The sequence below is a fragment of the Poecilia latipinna genome, unplaced genomic scaffold, assembly GCF_001443285.1.
Source record: "Poecilia latipinna isolate Pla-1442-1.1 unplaced genomic scaffold, P_latipinna-1.0 Scaffold664, whole genome shotgun sequence".
In the NCBI taxonomy this organism is placed as follows: domain Eukaryota; kingdom Metazoa; phylum Chordata; class Actinopteri; order Cyprinodontiformes; family Poeciliidae; genus Poecilia; species Poecilia latipinna.
This window is the reverse complement of record NW_015113280.1, coordinates 263963-278349: the sequence shown is the minus strand read 5'-3', so window position 1 is coordinate 278349 and position 14387 is coordinate 263963. Positions and strand designations below refer to the sequence as shown.

The window sequence follows — 14387 nt, the reverse complement described above, 5'->3', positions numbered from 1 at the left end:
CTTCTTCAACCTTTCATTCTTCTTCAGCCCGTCTCTTCTTCAGCCCATCTCTCTTCTTCAACCTTTCTTTCTTCTACAGCCCATATTTCTTCTATAGCCTTCCCTTCTTCTTCAGCCCGTCTCTCTTCTACAACATTTCTCTCTTCAGCCCATCTTTCTTCTTCAGCCCATATTTCTTCTACAGCCTGTCCTTCTTCTTCAGCCCATCTTTCTCCATGTTGTTCTTCATCTTGTGAACCAATTCCTGAAATTTACATTAGAAAGTATTGGCAAAATGGACCCAGCATAAATGATTAAAAAGTCTGATTTCTTCTTACTTTTCTTCCTGTAAAAGAGGAGGTGGGCACTTCGAGATCTGGTATAAAAAGAATGTGAAGTTAGTTTATGATAAACAGTGAAAATGAAGAAAAATGGACGACGCTTACTTCTCAAACTTTCTCTGGATCCCGTGGTCACTAAGCTGTTATAAACAAAACAATATCAAACTAGCATTGTGTTATTATTACAAAGTGGAATATTAAACCTAAAAACCTCTTTAAAAGCCCTGCTATTGCATAATCATCTCACCAGTGTCACACTGGAGTCATTGAACTCGTACCATCTGTCTTCATCCTCAGATTTGATTGTTGCTGTGTAATGCCCACCTGTCAGAGACCCAAAGTGCTCCACCAAGGCGTACAGTTCATATGTCTGGTTCTGATCAACAAAACACACATTAATCTGGAAACTGGAAAGAAAATGGACAATAATCACAATAATCTGAATATACCTCAGGTAAGTCGATGGTGTAACAAACATCCACAGCACGGCTGTCTTTACTGTACGACATGCGGTGATAGTTGTATTCAAACCTCTTCAGCAGCAAAATCAAAATCTCTGGATGAAGCTTTAGTTTATATTTCTATATGAAACACAACATTGTCAATATGGTTAAAAGCTGATATTTACAGTAACGATATATGCACAACATTTTTCACAAACTAAATATTTTCTGTTTTATGTTAGCTAGGACCAACAATTTATTGATTTACTATGATTTTTTTTCCACTATTGCAAAGTGTTTTGTTGCAGGAGGAAGTGGTGCAAAATAGATGGAATAAGAAAAGAACATGAAGTGGAAATATTGAAGAAACATCTAAAGACATCAACCAGGAAGTTAAAGGATGGGTACACATTGGTCATCCAACTGGACAACGACCATAATTATACTGCCAATTTAGTTAGAGAAGGAACTGAGAACAACAAAGTGTTTTGGAGAGTTCATCACAAACTCCTGAACTAGGCTGTCAACAAACATGAAGCAGTTAAAACATCTGTCAGGGAAAATGGACCAAAACTTTAGCTTTGCTGTAGTGAGAGTTTATGGAGCCAAGACATTTGACTCAGGTCATAAAGTTTTAAAGACAATGCTACCAATAAAACGTATGTAAACTTCAGAACTTGAATGAAATTATAGAAATCTCTAAAAAGTCTCTCTTATTAGGGTGTTTAGCTAATGCAAATACTTTAGTTAATATTTATTCTGATTAGTCGGTAAGAAAAAGATGGCAGTGTGTCCTTATATAATGTGTATTTAAATATGTACAGATTGATGTATTGTTAAAATATTTCATAATGTTGTCAAATTGTCTGTTTTCCATAAATGAACCAAGAATGTTTACTGCACATAAATGCAATCTTTTGTAAAACAAGTTTCCCTTTACTTACAACAGTAGTGTCACGTTTGTATTTACACTCATCACAGTACATCTGGTCTTCTCCACAAAACTCTACATCCTTTAAAAACTCCTGAATCCCGTCCTCCTGGAAATACACTTTGTGTTACTTGCACAAACCTTCACCAGGTACTTTGTGTTTACCAACACAGTTTCTACTAAGTAATAAGTAAATCATTGATTATTCCAGATTACTTTTATGAGTTTTGTCTAACACATAAAATGGTTTCCATTTTGCAGGTTGTTTCTTACCACACTGTAGTTTCCATTTTTAGAATCCATCAGTGGGAGAGAAAGAAAGAAAAATGGCACTTCGTCATCAGTATGTGAGCCACATTGATCACAAACAGTCCTGTGAATCAGCTCTCCTTTGAATACCTGAAAATACAATTTGATTTAAAATCTAACAGCTTTTATTTTTCATTCACACTCTGTAGCGCCCTCTCCTTACCGATCCCAAAGTGATTTCATGAATAATTTACCTTTGACGCTTCATCACTGACATCAGATAAAATCTTCTCCAGGTACTGACCAGCATCCTGCTGTTCATACACTGGAAGAATGAAGAAAGAATGATACATAAAATGATGTATTTTTTCATATTTCATGTTCACCCATGTTTCTTCTATATTTTGTCAAGATTTATGTTGAAGATAAAGCATTCACAACATCGTCCTTTATTCAGAAACAAGCTAACAGTAGATAAATGCATCTGATTACGTACCTTTTTCAATTCTCAGTGTCTTTGTAACTTCTGTGGTTTCTGATGTTTTTTCCTTTAAACTTTCAAACAAAGTATTGAGCCGAACATTGATGTCGTCTTTATGGTGTTTTGAGCAACTGTTTATAGGATATTGTCAGAGATGCAGAATATATATAGAAAAACAAAAAAACCCTCCAAATATTTCTTCCAACACAAAAAATGCTTTTTGATTTACTCACTAACCTTTTTACAGCCTCTCTGAACTCTCTGGTCATGAACAGAGCCTGCAGAATGCTGTTCAGGTAACATGTTGCTCCTTGGTTTCTCAACCCATAATACTTCATGTCTGTGGGACGATTTGTTATGGAACAACATTAATAAAAGACATTTAAACAAATAATTATTATCAGCTCAGCATGGTGACCTTACCTTCCTTCATAGTGAATCACCAATGACTGATACGGCTCTTCTTCACTTTGCCGTCGCAGAAAAGATTTCTGCCGCTGAGCCACCATTGAAATGAACAAACAGTAAGAGGCACTCCCATGACCGCAGAGAGGGAGTCAGAAAACAGCAGCTTTCTCTTTCACTTTGCAACTACAACATTTCATTCAGCTGATAAACAAGTCATGAATGCTCACAGATAGCAATGCTGTATCAATTCTATTAAATCAGCTCTGACAGCTGCAAGTTTGGGGGATGCCACTTTTTCAGAACAATTAGTGAACAGACACATTTTTTATTTAACAAATTGCAAAGTGCAAATCCGTAAAAATAATACTGACATCCACCAAACTGGGATAAACATTTGCTGTCCTTTTCTATAAAAATATTGTATCAAATAAATGTAATTTAATTAGAATCTAAATAAAAGCAGCTGCAAAAGCTGAAACTAAAATGCACTTTATAACAGGAATTACAGAGATTGATGGTAAATACCATCATGACTAAAAGAGATCTGACACTGAGGCCAACAGGAAAATATGTAACCAAAAAACAACAACAAAAAAAACCAGTTCCTGTTGCTTTTTCATAACACAAAGGAATGCCAAATGGCAAACTTCAGTTTTCCAACAAACAAAGAAAATGAAACAAAAACTGAGTGACGATCTGGAAAGCACCTAATAAATATTTGGCTCATGATTTTTATTTTCTATCAGCTTCCTACTGAAAGAAATACCATTCTAACCGGTAGGTTTAGTACAAGTCTTAGGAGAGTTTGTTGCTAACGTCTAAAATTTGACATATGGAACACAGGCCACTCATTTACCACTTTTTTACATCAGCTTAAATCAGGTCAAATCAAAAATATTTTATTAGTCCCAAAAGGAAATTAGACATTGTCGTTACTCATTTTATTTCAAAGTTCTTTAAAGAGTTGTTGTAGATGGTGAGAGTTTATTTTAACAATCACGTCTTAACATACAAACCAATTCAATAAATTAGAATACTACAGAAAATTCAATTTATTTTAGGAACTTTACCACAGATCAGATAAAGTAATGACAGAAGTCTGTTTGAAAGTCATTATTACTGTTATTTAATTTTCTTACAGCTAATAAAACATGACATTTAAAATCAGAGTGTTACATCAGACCAATTCAGGTTGTTATCTCGAACCATACTGTAGTTTATTGATTATGACTGTAGAAAAACCCTAAATAAACTTGTTATAGAAGAGCCAATCAATCAATCAATAATGCTGCAGCAACTCAATGCATTAGTCATCTGGGTGCAGTGAAGGTGAACTGATGAAGCTCAAAGTCAGCATCACAATGAGGAAGAGTTTATCTAAGTGATCTTGGACATGACTTCTTAAAGCCAGACTGACTGGAATGAGTTTTTCAGAAACTACTGAGGTTGTCACGCACACTTTCCTCTCTGTTTAGAGAGAATAGTCCAAATAAAAGAAAACAGAGGTTGTGTGGATAAAATGACACATTGTCAGAAGAGAATGCACTGACTGGAGTTAGATTGAGTAAAGTAAAGTCAACAGCATCTCTTTGCAAATTCCTGCAGAAACTGTCTGAATGCGCGTTAGATGTTGAACCAGGTGGGCTACAGGAGCAGAAGGCCACACAGAGATTTAGCTACAAACAGGAAGCTGAGGCTGTGCACAGGTTCTCCAAAATCAAACATTGACAGATCTGAACAATCTTTCACAAAACTAAAATAATCTCACAGGGAATCTTAAAGTACAAAATGTATTGTACTTCAATGGTTTCCACCGTTACCGGGTCCTTTGAAGATGGTACAATTGGAGATTAACAAATCTAAGGCAACAGTTTGGTGCTATTATTTCAATATGGAGCAGCACCATCCAGTTATGTGGCTGCTTCTGGGACTTTTTTTGTCTAGTTTGGCATAAATGATTTTAAACAAGCTTCTCAAAATATAATAGGAATGGGTGTGCTGTGGTGGTGCAGGGGTTAAACAAAACCCACATATGGAGGCCTTAGTCCTCGACGTGGCAGTCACAGGTTTGATTCCCAGCCTGGTGATCTTTGGCTCATGCCTTCTCTCATTACCCACTTTCCTGTCAGTGCACTATTAAATAAAAGTCACTTGAGCCAATAAAACCTAAAAAATAAAATGCCACTGTCTACCTTGAAAAGAAGCCTCTATAATCACTTGTAATTAAATAAGGTAGGATTAATTTGTGTCTAAAGACAATTATTTTTGAGATCACAGTTACTGTTACAATTTATCAGACCGATAGGTTGCTTTGATAGCGGCATTCTTTGAAGTTGTTGGATCTGGTGACGTTGTTTCATGACTACCATAAATTCTCTACCAGGTTTAGGCCAGAACAGAGAGATTGTAATTAAAGCCAGTGGGTGTTACAGTGAGGGCAGGTGCCAAGTCCTTTTGGGAAATTAAATAATCAACATTTCCTTAAAGTTCATCAGCCGAGAGTCCTCTAAAATTCCCTGGTAGAGGACTGCACTGAATTTGAACGAGGGAACAAACACCGGCAGATCACAGTGGAAACTTCCCACTTGGCATCAAGACACTCGGCCTCTTTAGTCTGCTTCTTTACTGTGGAACCCTGGTTTCCTAAATGAAATCCTCTTTCGTGTGAAAAGAGGACGTTAGATCACTCAGTAACATTGTGGCCGTCTTTCTCTTTAGCCCTTGTAAGACAGATGTGAAGGTGTGTTGGTTGTGCTTCTTTCCCTCGCACACTTTTTCTGTCCACTAAACTTTCCATTAAATACTAGAATACTCTGTGAGCAACCAGACTCTTTTACAAATATGTTTTGTGACTGAACATCTTTGCAGAGGCTGTCAGTGACTGCCGACTCAGAAGTCGTCCCTTTAGTAGAATGTCATTACATGACCATAATATTTCTTTATTAAAACACATTTTCTTATGTACATTTCAAAAGTAAAAAAAAACAAAACTTTATTTTAAATCTTCAAAATTATAAAAAAAAAAAAAAAACAAAAGCTTGAATTATTTCACTATGTATTTTTCAAACTGACTTTGTGTGGATATAAACAAATGCAAAATTTCAAGTTTCATGACACACTCTTTATATAGCCAGAACAACAGCAGCATTTTTATTTGTTCAGCAACGTCTGGTAATCAGACGTTGCTGAACGTAGCTAGTACGTTCAGCTGGTAGCTAGTTTATAATGAGTAGAGTACAAATATTGTTGGAATTGTCATAATTGTTGTTGGATTTGAAGGATCTTAAATGAGTAGCAAAGAAGAAGCAGGTAATCAAAAAGCAGTGGTGGTTTACATAATTCACATCATTTCCTCTGCCACACAGGTATAGACGTCTGTCTGGGAACAATGTCAATGGAGCACACTCCGTAAACATTGTGGGTTCCTGTGGTCCTGCATTCACTAATTGTCTTTAGGCAGCCAAAACAAAACGACATCTTACATCTTGGACATGAAATGTTTTTGCATCCTATCCCAGTGTGCTGGATCAGTGAGCCACAGGTCGGACAGGCACGGACTGACGGACAGCCTTTGACTCCATTCACAGTTTTAATTTTAACTTCTGGACACTCTCTCAGCGTCTTCAGGGCAGAATTGTGGCAGTCGTCGTTTTCGCAGCGGTCGGATCGAGGCTGTTGACCTTTCCACTCCCTCAGACACTGCCAGCAGAACCCAAAGCTGCGTCCGGTCTTTGCTGAACACACTTGGCAGCAGACATAGAGGTTTGAGCTGCTCCCTCTGGTCACAGGAGTCATGCAGCCTGGACACTGTCAGGTGATTGACATTGTATGTGTGTTTGGGAGGAGAGAGAGGGAACAGAAGGATTTGAGTCAGACTCAAGCCTGTGTGCAGTTATAATTACGTCATTAATAAGATACTTACAAACTTTGTGTTAGGATCTCCGACGGCAGCATTCAGGGCCATGGTCGTCTCAAAGTTCTTCCTTTCTTCAGGGGTCAGCAGGGCCATTTTACAAACCTCCTGATAAGGCCACTCAGCATTACAGCCAGACTGACCGCACACAAACCTGGATTTTCCCTTTATTTAAACAATCACAAAAATGATCAGGATTAAAGATAAAAACACTGTAAGTTCAACAATAAGTGATAAGCAGATTCTTCACTTCCTTCTAACCAGTTGTCAATATTCTGCCAATGTTACACCATCAAAACACACTGTTAAAATGTTTTATGTCAACACAGAAAATACTGTGATAATAAATGACACGGTGCTTTAAATTTCACAAATGATAACTTGTTTTTGGAAAGTTAGCTTTCATTTTTTAACAGTGAATCTGCTGTAGAGAAATAAACTAATCAGATTGTGACTGATTTACACATCAGAGTAAAAATATTTCACATTTTACATTCATAAAAGCAAAAATTATGAATTTCATTAGAACTACAGTCCTAAGTCAGAGTATTATAATTAAAAGATTTGCACAGGTTTTGTTTTTGGTTTTTCTCTGTTTCTGTAAATTGGAAGTCGGGTATCTACAACTCAAATAAAGGAAACAAAATGTTGAAAAAAACGAAAGAGAGGATAGATACATTTTCTTTAATAAGATTTTAATATTTGTTAAAAAATTAGATTAAAAAAGCATTTAATGACCAGAAAACTAGATCTGAAAAATAGCTGTCTGCATCATTCTGTTGCGGAAATAATCTAAAAAAATAAACACCACAAGGAAACACCTTATTACTTTTCATCTGTATCAAAAGCTATCTTACAATTGTCTTTTTTTTCTATTTTCGGGCTGAATGTGAGGTCACCGTCATATCCCACCTGTTTGAGCAGTTGCTGGCACCACTTCGTGAGAGACATCGGGGTCACCACATGTCCGCAGGACATCCGGGCTCTCGGGGAATCAAAACCTTCACACAGAACTGCAGAAACATCCAATGAGATCCTCCAGCATATTTAAATACAAACGATGCATACTGTAAACAAGATTACAAATTCAGTGAAAACTGTTACAGCTACAGCGCTGATGAAACGAAACGAGCCACTCACAGTCAAACTGATCCTCTTCTTCCACAAGTCGGATTGTAGAGTCGCTCAGGTTGTAGCGCTTCGTTTTAGAGTTCATCATGGAAGATTTTTTTTACTTCTCCTGCGATGCAGAAAACAATCAGCTTTATATTGTATTTGGCCTAATAGAAGGAAACTCTTTCGATTTCGGCCCCGGTTATTCTTTACGGGTCACGTGACTTTCGCTTTGCAGCTGATCGCTTAAGATACGCCCACATGGAAAGAAGAGCAGGTGGATGGATGGATGGATGGATGAGTGAATGAATGACATTTAATGAACAACAGCGAAAAATCACGACCATAAAAAGGGTAAATATTAGGTAATAACTTTTATTGATCGTGCCTTACCTTCATAAAAACTAACTGGTATGAATAATCAGTTTATGAAGAAGAATGAATATTCTGACAAAGATCGTAATAATTGGTACTTCATTTATTTTTGAGCATCAAGCATATGCAGACAAAAGCAAGAGCAAAAGCATTCAAATTAATTTACAGTTTCCATGTCTCATCACTTTTCATTTTCCATTGAATTGATTAAAGTTTTATCTACAATAAACACGTGTGAAAAACAAACCTCAGTAATTATTCACATTTTCGACCAAATATCATTACGATTAAATAATTTATTTCAAACAGCTTTACAAACACGCACATACACACATAACCAAGAACAATAAGAAATAATTTAATAATGACAGATGATTATGAATAAATAAAAATAAGGGGACAAATGGTTGCTGCGGGAATGTGGAGATCAGACTTCTCTTTATGAGATGTTAGGGTTTAGGGCTTTAGGGTGAAAAACAACAATAATGTATAAGAATGACTGGGCGTATTCATTTTTGTTTCCATTTTACAGATATTTTTTTTTTTTACATTTTTCACAAATAGATATATATTATCTTGTGATCTTCTTGTCTCTAAATTGCTCGTGTCTTTTTCAGATTGAACAACAGATGTGGTTTTAGACAGCAGCTTTCTAAACGGGTTTAACAGAGAAACATCAAAACACTTCAACCTGGTGGAAGATTTTGATAATTATTATAATCTTCATGACCATACTTCACTTATGTATTATAATGACGCATTATCTTTTCAAGAAACAGAAGGAGATGTATGCAGTAGAGGCAGATGTCCGGTTTGAGTGGATCAGAGCGGAGCAGAAACGATCAGCTCCAGGCCTCCGTCACAGCGAACCACCGCCTGGATCTCAGACTTGTGCTTGATTCCGTATTCAGCCAACATCTGGGTTTCTTCCAGGGTTTGGGTTTTGTAGATCAGACCCATTTTGGCCTTTTCTGCAAAGAAACACATGCACATATATTAGTGAACATTTAAAATGAAATAAATCACGTTCATTTCAAAGACGGACCTTTGCGTAAATAAAAACCGAAAGACACAGTAAGATGATGTCCAAAACAAACAAGAGTGGATTTTGTTTCCCAAGAAAATGCCTTATAGAACCTAAAATAAATTAAAGCGTTCATATATGACGTAATCACAGCTCAAGTTACTCGTACAGCCTGTCTTCTCATCAGACAAATTGCACACACCTAATATCCTGAATTGTTTAAAACGGTTTAGAACAAATAGCATCGAATGTCTCACATAAGTGATAATTGTGGATTTTAAAACTGAAAATCGGCTTTTTAAACTAAATCTCATTATTTCATCTGCTCCATGTCTCAATAAATTTGAAATGATCATTTCTCAGCAGGTGTATTTACCTGCGTCTGGGCGTCGCTCCTGTATTTTTTCCTTCAGTTTCCCCACAGGAGTGATGGCCAGATCCTCTTCCTGTTTACACACGTCAATCGGTAGTTTCCTGTTCTGTTCAAAACAGATGAGGACCTGGCAAACCATGGCTTCTTCTTTTGATGACTTTAATCTCTACTCTCCGGGATTAAAGCTGTAAAGTGAAGTGGCTGAGCGGCAGGGAGAGCGTTTATTTATGACGACAGAGGAGCTTATTTGCTGTCATTTGTGTTAAAGGCGTGGCTTAAAAAAACCCCGATCTGACCAGGGTTTGATTAACAAAATATATTAAGACTTAATGTAATTAAGTTAATTAGACACTATATGACTAACTTAATATATTCTTGTTAGATATATTAGATGATGGTCCATATATTGTTGACATATGCTAAAAAAAAAAAAACAAAGAAAAAAAGAAAAAAATATTACATGTTATGGACGTGAACTGTGCTTGCCTTTGTCCCTTTTTTTAATTATTTATTTTGAATATGCAAATGCCAATCTTCCTACTTATCACATAATAACACACATTTCACAATACCAAATAAAACACTAAATACATAGACAAGGTACAGAGAGTCATATGAAGGGTCACATAAGTAATTAAATTGATTTGGACCTAAATGATAAACATGTCAACATTTCAGGAAATAAGAGCTGGAATAATTAAAACAAAATTAATGTCATCTTTCCTCCTAAATGGGGTTTCCCCTTAATTCCCCAGTTTATAATACATTATTAATGTCTTTGTCAAGATCACTTGGCAGTAAAATAAAAAACTTCCAGGTACTTTTCAGATTCACCAAGGCCCAGCCTCTCAGAGAGCCAAAGGATTTGTGATGTAACTTTCATTTTCACGCTCCAACATTTACAATGTGCATTAAGATACAAGATCGACCTTTTGGAAGGAGCCTCCAAGTCATCAGACATGATAATTAATGGTTTAGTCCAAGTAAATAATTTTGTACTTTTGTTTATTAAATCACTTTGATGAATGCAGATCATCACATTTTGTCTTAGAGGAAAGTGTTTAGCTTATTGGGGACAAATAAAATGTGCATATTTTACTAAGTTAATTTCTTCCTGGTGGGGAATTAATTTTTCACTTAGTGAATTTATAAAGAAAGCTTTTTGGACTCCCTCCTTAATCAGTACAAATAAAGTATGCAGCTAAGAAGGATGGTGTTTTATCTGCCAGATTTTTCTGTTTTACATTTCTATGTATTTATTGACTTTAAAACAACAAAAAATCCTTTAATTTTCAGTTTCAAATAAACAGATTCAAATTTTCTAAAACATTTTAACACAATGATTTTAGAGACGCAAATTCCACATTAAGCTAAAAAAATGAATCTCCATTTCAGATGGACCCCCAACTTTGAAACAGAGTTAAACACTTTTAACAAAAAAATATGTTTTATTAGTTAATAGGAGGCCAAAGAAGAAATGATTGCCAATGTAGGATATAATATGAGAATAAAAATGTTGCTAAATATAATAAATAAGTTTCACAGTTGATGAACATGAATAAAAGGAACAGCAACATTTTTGAGATTATTTCATCCAGGTTTCAGTACGAAGAGCTCAACAGGAAGCATCTGTTTCTGCAGTTTCACTTCCTGTGCCACACAGGTATGGCTGTCTGTCTGGGAGCCACACCATCACTGCAGGGGATGAAGTAGGAGCTGGTCTTCAGACACTCAGGAGTCAGCTTCAGACACACGAAGCAGAACTCCACCTGGCAGCGAGGACATGTGATGTTCTTGCAGCCCGTCTTGTCGTGCTCCACTGTCTGTCCACAGGTGGGACAGGCCCTGATGGAGGGACAATCCTTGACATCCCGGACCTCAGGGAAGGATGTGGTCTTGCAGGTCCTGAGCAGCTCCAGGTCGTGGTTTTTGCAGTCGTTATTGTCACAGCGATCGGAGCGTGGAGCCGGACCTTTCCACGGCTTCAAGCACTGCCAGCAGAACTGGACCTGTTTCTTCTGGTCTGCAACGCAAACTAAGCACTGAACGCAGAGGTTAGTCAGGTCATTTCTTTCAACGTAGCTCTTACACCCAGGGCACTGTAAGAGGAAGACATGATGTTTTAAGTAGAACAGCTAAAGTGAAGACTGACCTGAAGTTAGAGACACTTACTTCTCTAAACTCCTGGTACTCTGCAGCAGCCAGACGAGCGATGGTCTCCTCAAAGTATTCCATCTCTTCAACGCTCAGGTCCGCCAGGCGACGCACCTCTCGATACGGCCACACAGCGCCGCAAATCTCCTGGGTGTCTTCGTCAAAAGCAGGACACTTGAACTTGTACTGACCCTAAGATGGTCAGATAAAAGCAACATGTAACCATAAAGATGCAGAACAACTGGTTTGGTGTTTGAACAAATGGGTTAAACCCTGAATGGGGGTTTATGTCATTGTCTCATTTTAAACACAACATATGTATTTTTAAAAAAATACTGAACTAATTTCTGGTTTTAGGGAAGCAGGTCAAAAAGTCTCCAGTCTACTGAGGACTGCAATGTCTTGGTCAACCACTGAAAAAATTGGCAGCCATTGACACCTGGTGTTTTTTTAAAGGAAGAACAACAAAGAAATGAAAATGTACTACAAAATGAAAAACATGATGCCTTCAAGAAAGGCTGGCAACTCTGTCTCCATGACATTAAACTCAAACATACGTGAGCACTGTTCACCTAAATGCATCACGGTTGCAAGAAGGATCCACCCTAAATGGACAGACAGAAAACAAGCCAACACCAAATGAAATGAAGTTCACTCCATAATTATCGTTTTATTTCCTATTCATTAATAACAACCATATTATTAATGAATCCCACTGTTTGGACTGAGTTAGAAACAAGCTAGACTAAATTTGATTTTGGAAATTGTCTCCTCTTATGTACAAAGCACGTTAAAAGGTACAACAGTGACAAGAAATGACCAAAGTAAGAAAATGTTGCATATAAAACATGTGTGATGTCATTACATACCTGATCCAGCAGGCTGCGACACCAGCCAGTCAGAGATTGTGGAGTGACAGCGTGACCACAGGACATCTCAGCTCTAAGACCCTGGTCTTCATCATCATCATCACTGACTAATAGAGCAGACAGTAAGTTGGACACTGTAATAGTGTAGATTATACTGAAAAATGTACAAGTAAAACTTAATTCAGAAGCAAATACATAAATATAACAAATATGGGTAAAACAGCAGCATAGTTTTTAGTCCTTACATGGAGGATCCAGGTCATCAGGTCTATCCACAAAGCTCAGCGTGGCGTCATGGGGGTCGTATCCCTTCTCGTCCTGATCTGAGCTGTTCATTTCAGACCTACTTTGTTCTTCCAATTTGTCGGCTAAAAGTGTCTGACTTCAACCAGGAAATAATCTGAGACGGCAGGCTGTCACAACACTCCTAAAGCAAGCTTGGCTTTTACTTTCAGTTTCTTCTTCTACAAATTTAAATGTACAGCATCCACATGAAGTCAAACTGTCTGGCTGAATGCATTCATTTTTACACTCATATTAATGTAATGTAACTTAGAGCAAAGGGAATAAAATTAAAACATAATTTTAATTATGTTTTTGGTGAAGCAGTCTTAGTGGAAAACAAAACACACCCTGGTTACAAGATCACTGGCAGAAAATACAGTTGCATCCTGTAGATGTCACTAAAGGCAAAACTTTAAATCCTTTTGCTTCCATTGGATTTAATGCAGATGTGTTCAGTTTATAATCAGTTTACCCTCAGTAATCAAAACTAACTCAGATCAGTCTCTCAACTTATGAAATTAATTCATTCTGAAACATGAAGGCTTTTCATTTTGTTAACAACTGGATTCAAAATAAAGAGTGGACATTTATTTAATGTTCACTGAAGGAGTCATCAGTTATAATGGAATAATCTGTTTATTAAGGAACAAAATAACCTTTATTATTATTATTATTATTATAGACTACTGTGATTTGCACCATGGTGTTGATTCAGTGCCAGATTAGAAAAACACCAGCAATCTTGGAAAAGCAATTGTTACTGCCCATCAACCTGGAAGAGTTAAACCAGTTCAAACTGTTTGAGGTCTAAAAATGAGGAAGATTATTCACAAATCAAAACACTTCAGGGGTTATGAACCTAAAACAGAAAGGGGTCTCTGGTGTGCCGTATGTCATCTCAGTAAAGGTCAAACTAGTTCAACTGGACCCAGGCCCCAACTGGAGTCAAAGTGAAACAGAAAGTGAAAATATTCTCTTATACATGGAGATGAAAATGTTTGCCAGTCAGAGGAGTTTTTGCTTTAAATAACTGAGTTCAGCACATCACCAACATTTAACACTGTAGATGTGTAACTGATAAACAGACACATTGAACTACTTGAGATTATTTAGTACTGTGCACTAATAAAACAATGAAACATATCTGTAATTATAGGGACCTTTCATCATCATGTAAATATAATGCAACAGTTGTTTATGTTACACGTTTGAGCTACATATGCCATCTTTAGATATTCTGAATAACAACTACTGGGCTTTGCCTGCTTAAAGATTAGTTTTACACCCAACTGCACTCAACAGACCAGGCAGTAAACAAAATCAGTTTAATATGAACTTTATTTGTTAATCAGGTCACAAACATATTTGAAAAGCAAGTTGTCAGGTTGAAAACTAACAAAAAAAAGCAACTGTTAAAGGTGATGAACATGAACAAGAAGACCTGGAACA

The 14387-nt window shown here is 36.8% G+C and overlaps 2 protein-coding genes across 4 annotated transcripts in view; both read right to left on the bottom strand.

The window, feature by feature from the left end:
• The window catches only part of LOC106954585 (E3 ubiquitin-protein ligase RNF19B-like), a 22641-nt gene extending 9512 nt beyond the window's left edge, over positions 1 to 13129 (bottom strand). The window contains exons 1-4 of one of the 2 annotated variants that reach the window (XM_015044207.1): positions 12899 to 13116; positions 12654 to 12760; positions 11803 to 11976; positions 10925 to 11729 (exon numbers count right to left, since the gene is read on the bottom strand). In XM_015044207.1, the coding sequence (XP_014899693.1) occupies positions 11274 to 11729; positions 11803 to 11976; positions 12654 to 12760; positions 12899 to 12989 (828 nt within the window). In that variant the 5' untranslated portion in view covers positions 12990 to 13116 and the 3' untranslated portion in view covers positions 10925 to 11273. Of the gene's footprint in view, positions 1 to 10924; positions 11730 to 11802; positions 11977 to 12653; positions 12761 to 12898 lie in introns of those variants that run through there. The other variant, XM_015044208.1, reaches the window with a different exon arrangement.
• LOC106954587 (uncharacterized protein DDB_G0292642-like) lies at positions 6019 to 8037 on the bottom strand. Of its 2 annotated transcripts, none has more exons than XM_015044212.1 (4): positions 7886 to 7976; positions 7658 to 7812; positions 6755 to 6910; positions 6019 to 6639 (listed from the first exon to the last, which is right to left on the bottom strand). In XM_015044212.1, the coding sequence occupies exons 2-4, from the start codon at positions 7721 to 7723 to the stop codon at positions 6178 to 6180; spliced, it is 684 nt and encodes a 227-aa protein (XP_014899698.1). In that variant the 5' UTR covers positions 7724 to 7812; positions 7886 to 7976; the 3' UTR covers positions 6019 to 6177. The 2 variants fall into 2 exon arrangements, with proteins under 2 accessions (XP_014899698.1, XP_014899697.1); XM_015044211.1 differs by having other exon boundaries at positions 6020 to 6639; positions 7658 to 7758; positions 7886 to 8037.
• Positions 13130 to 14387: the final 1258 nt, after the last annotated feature.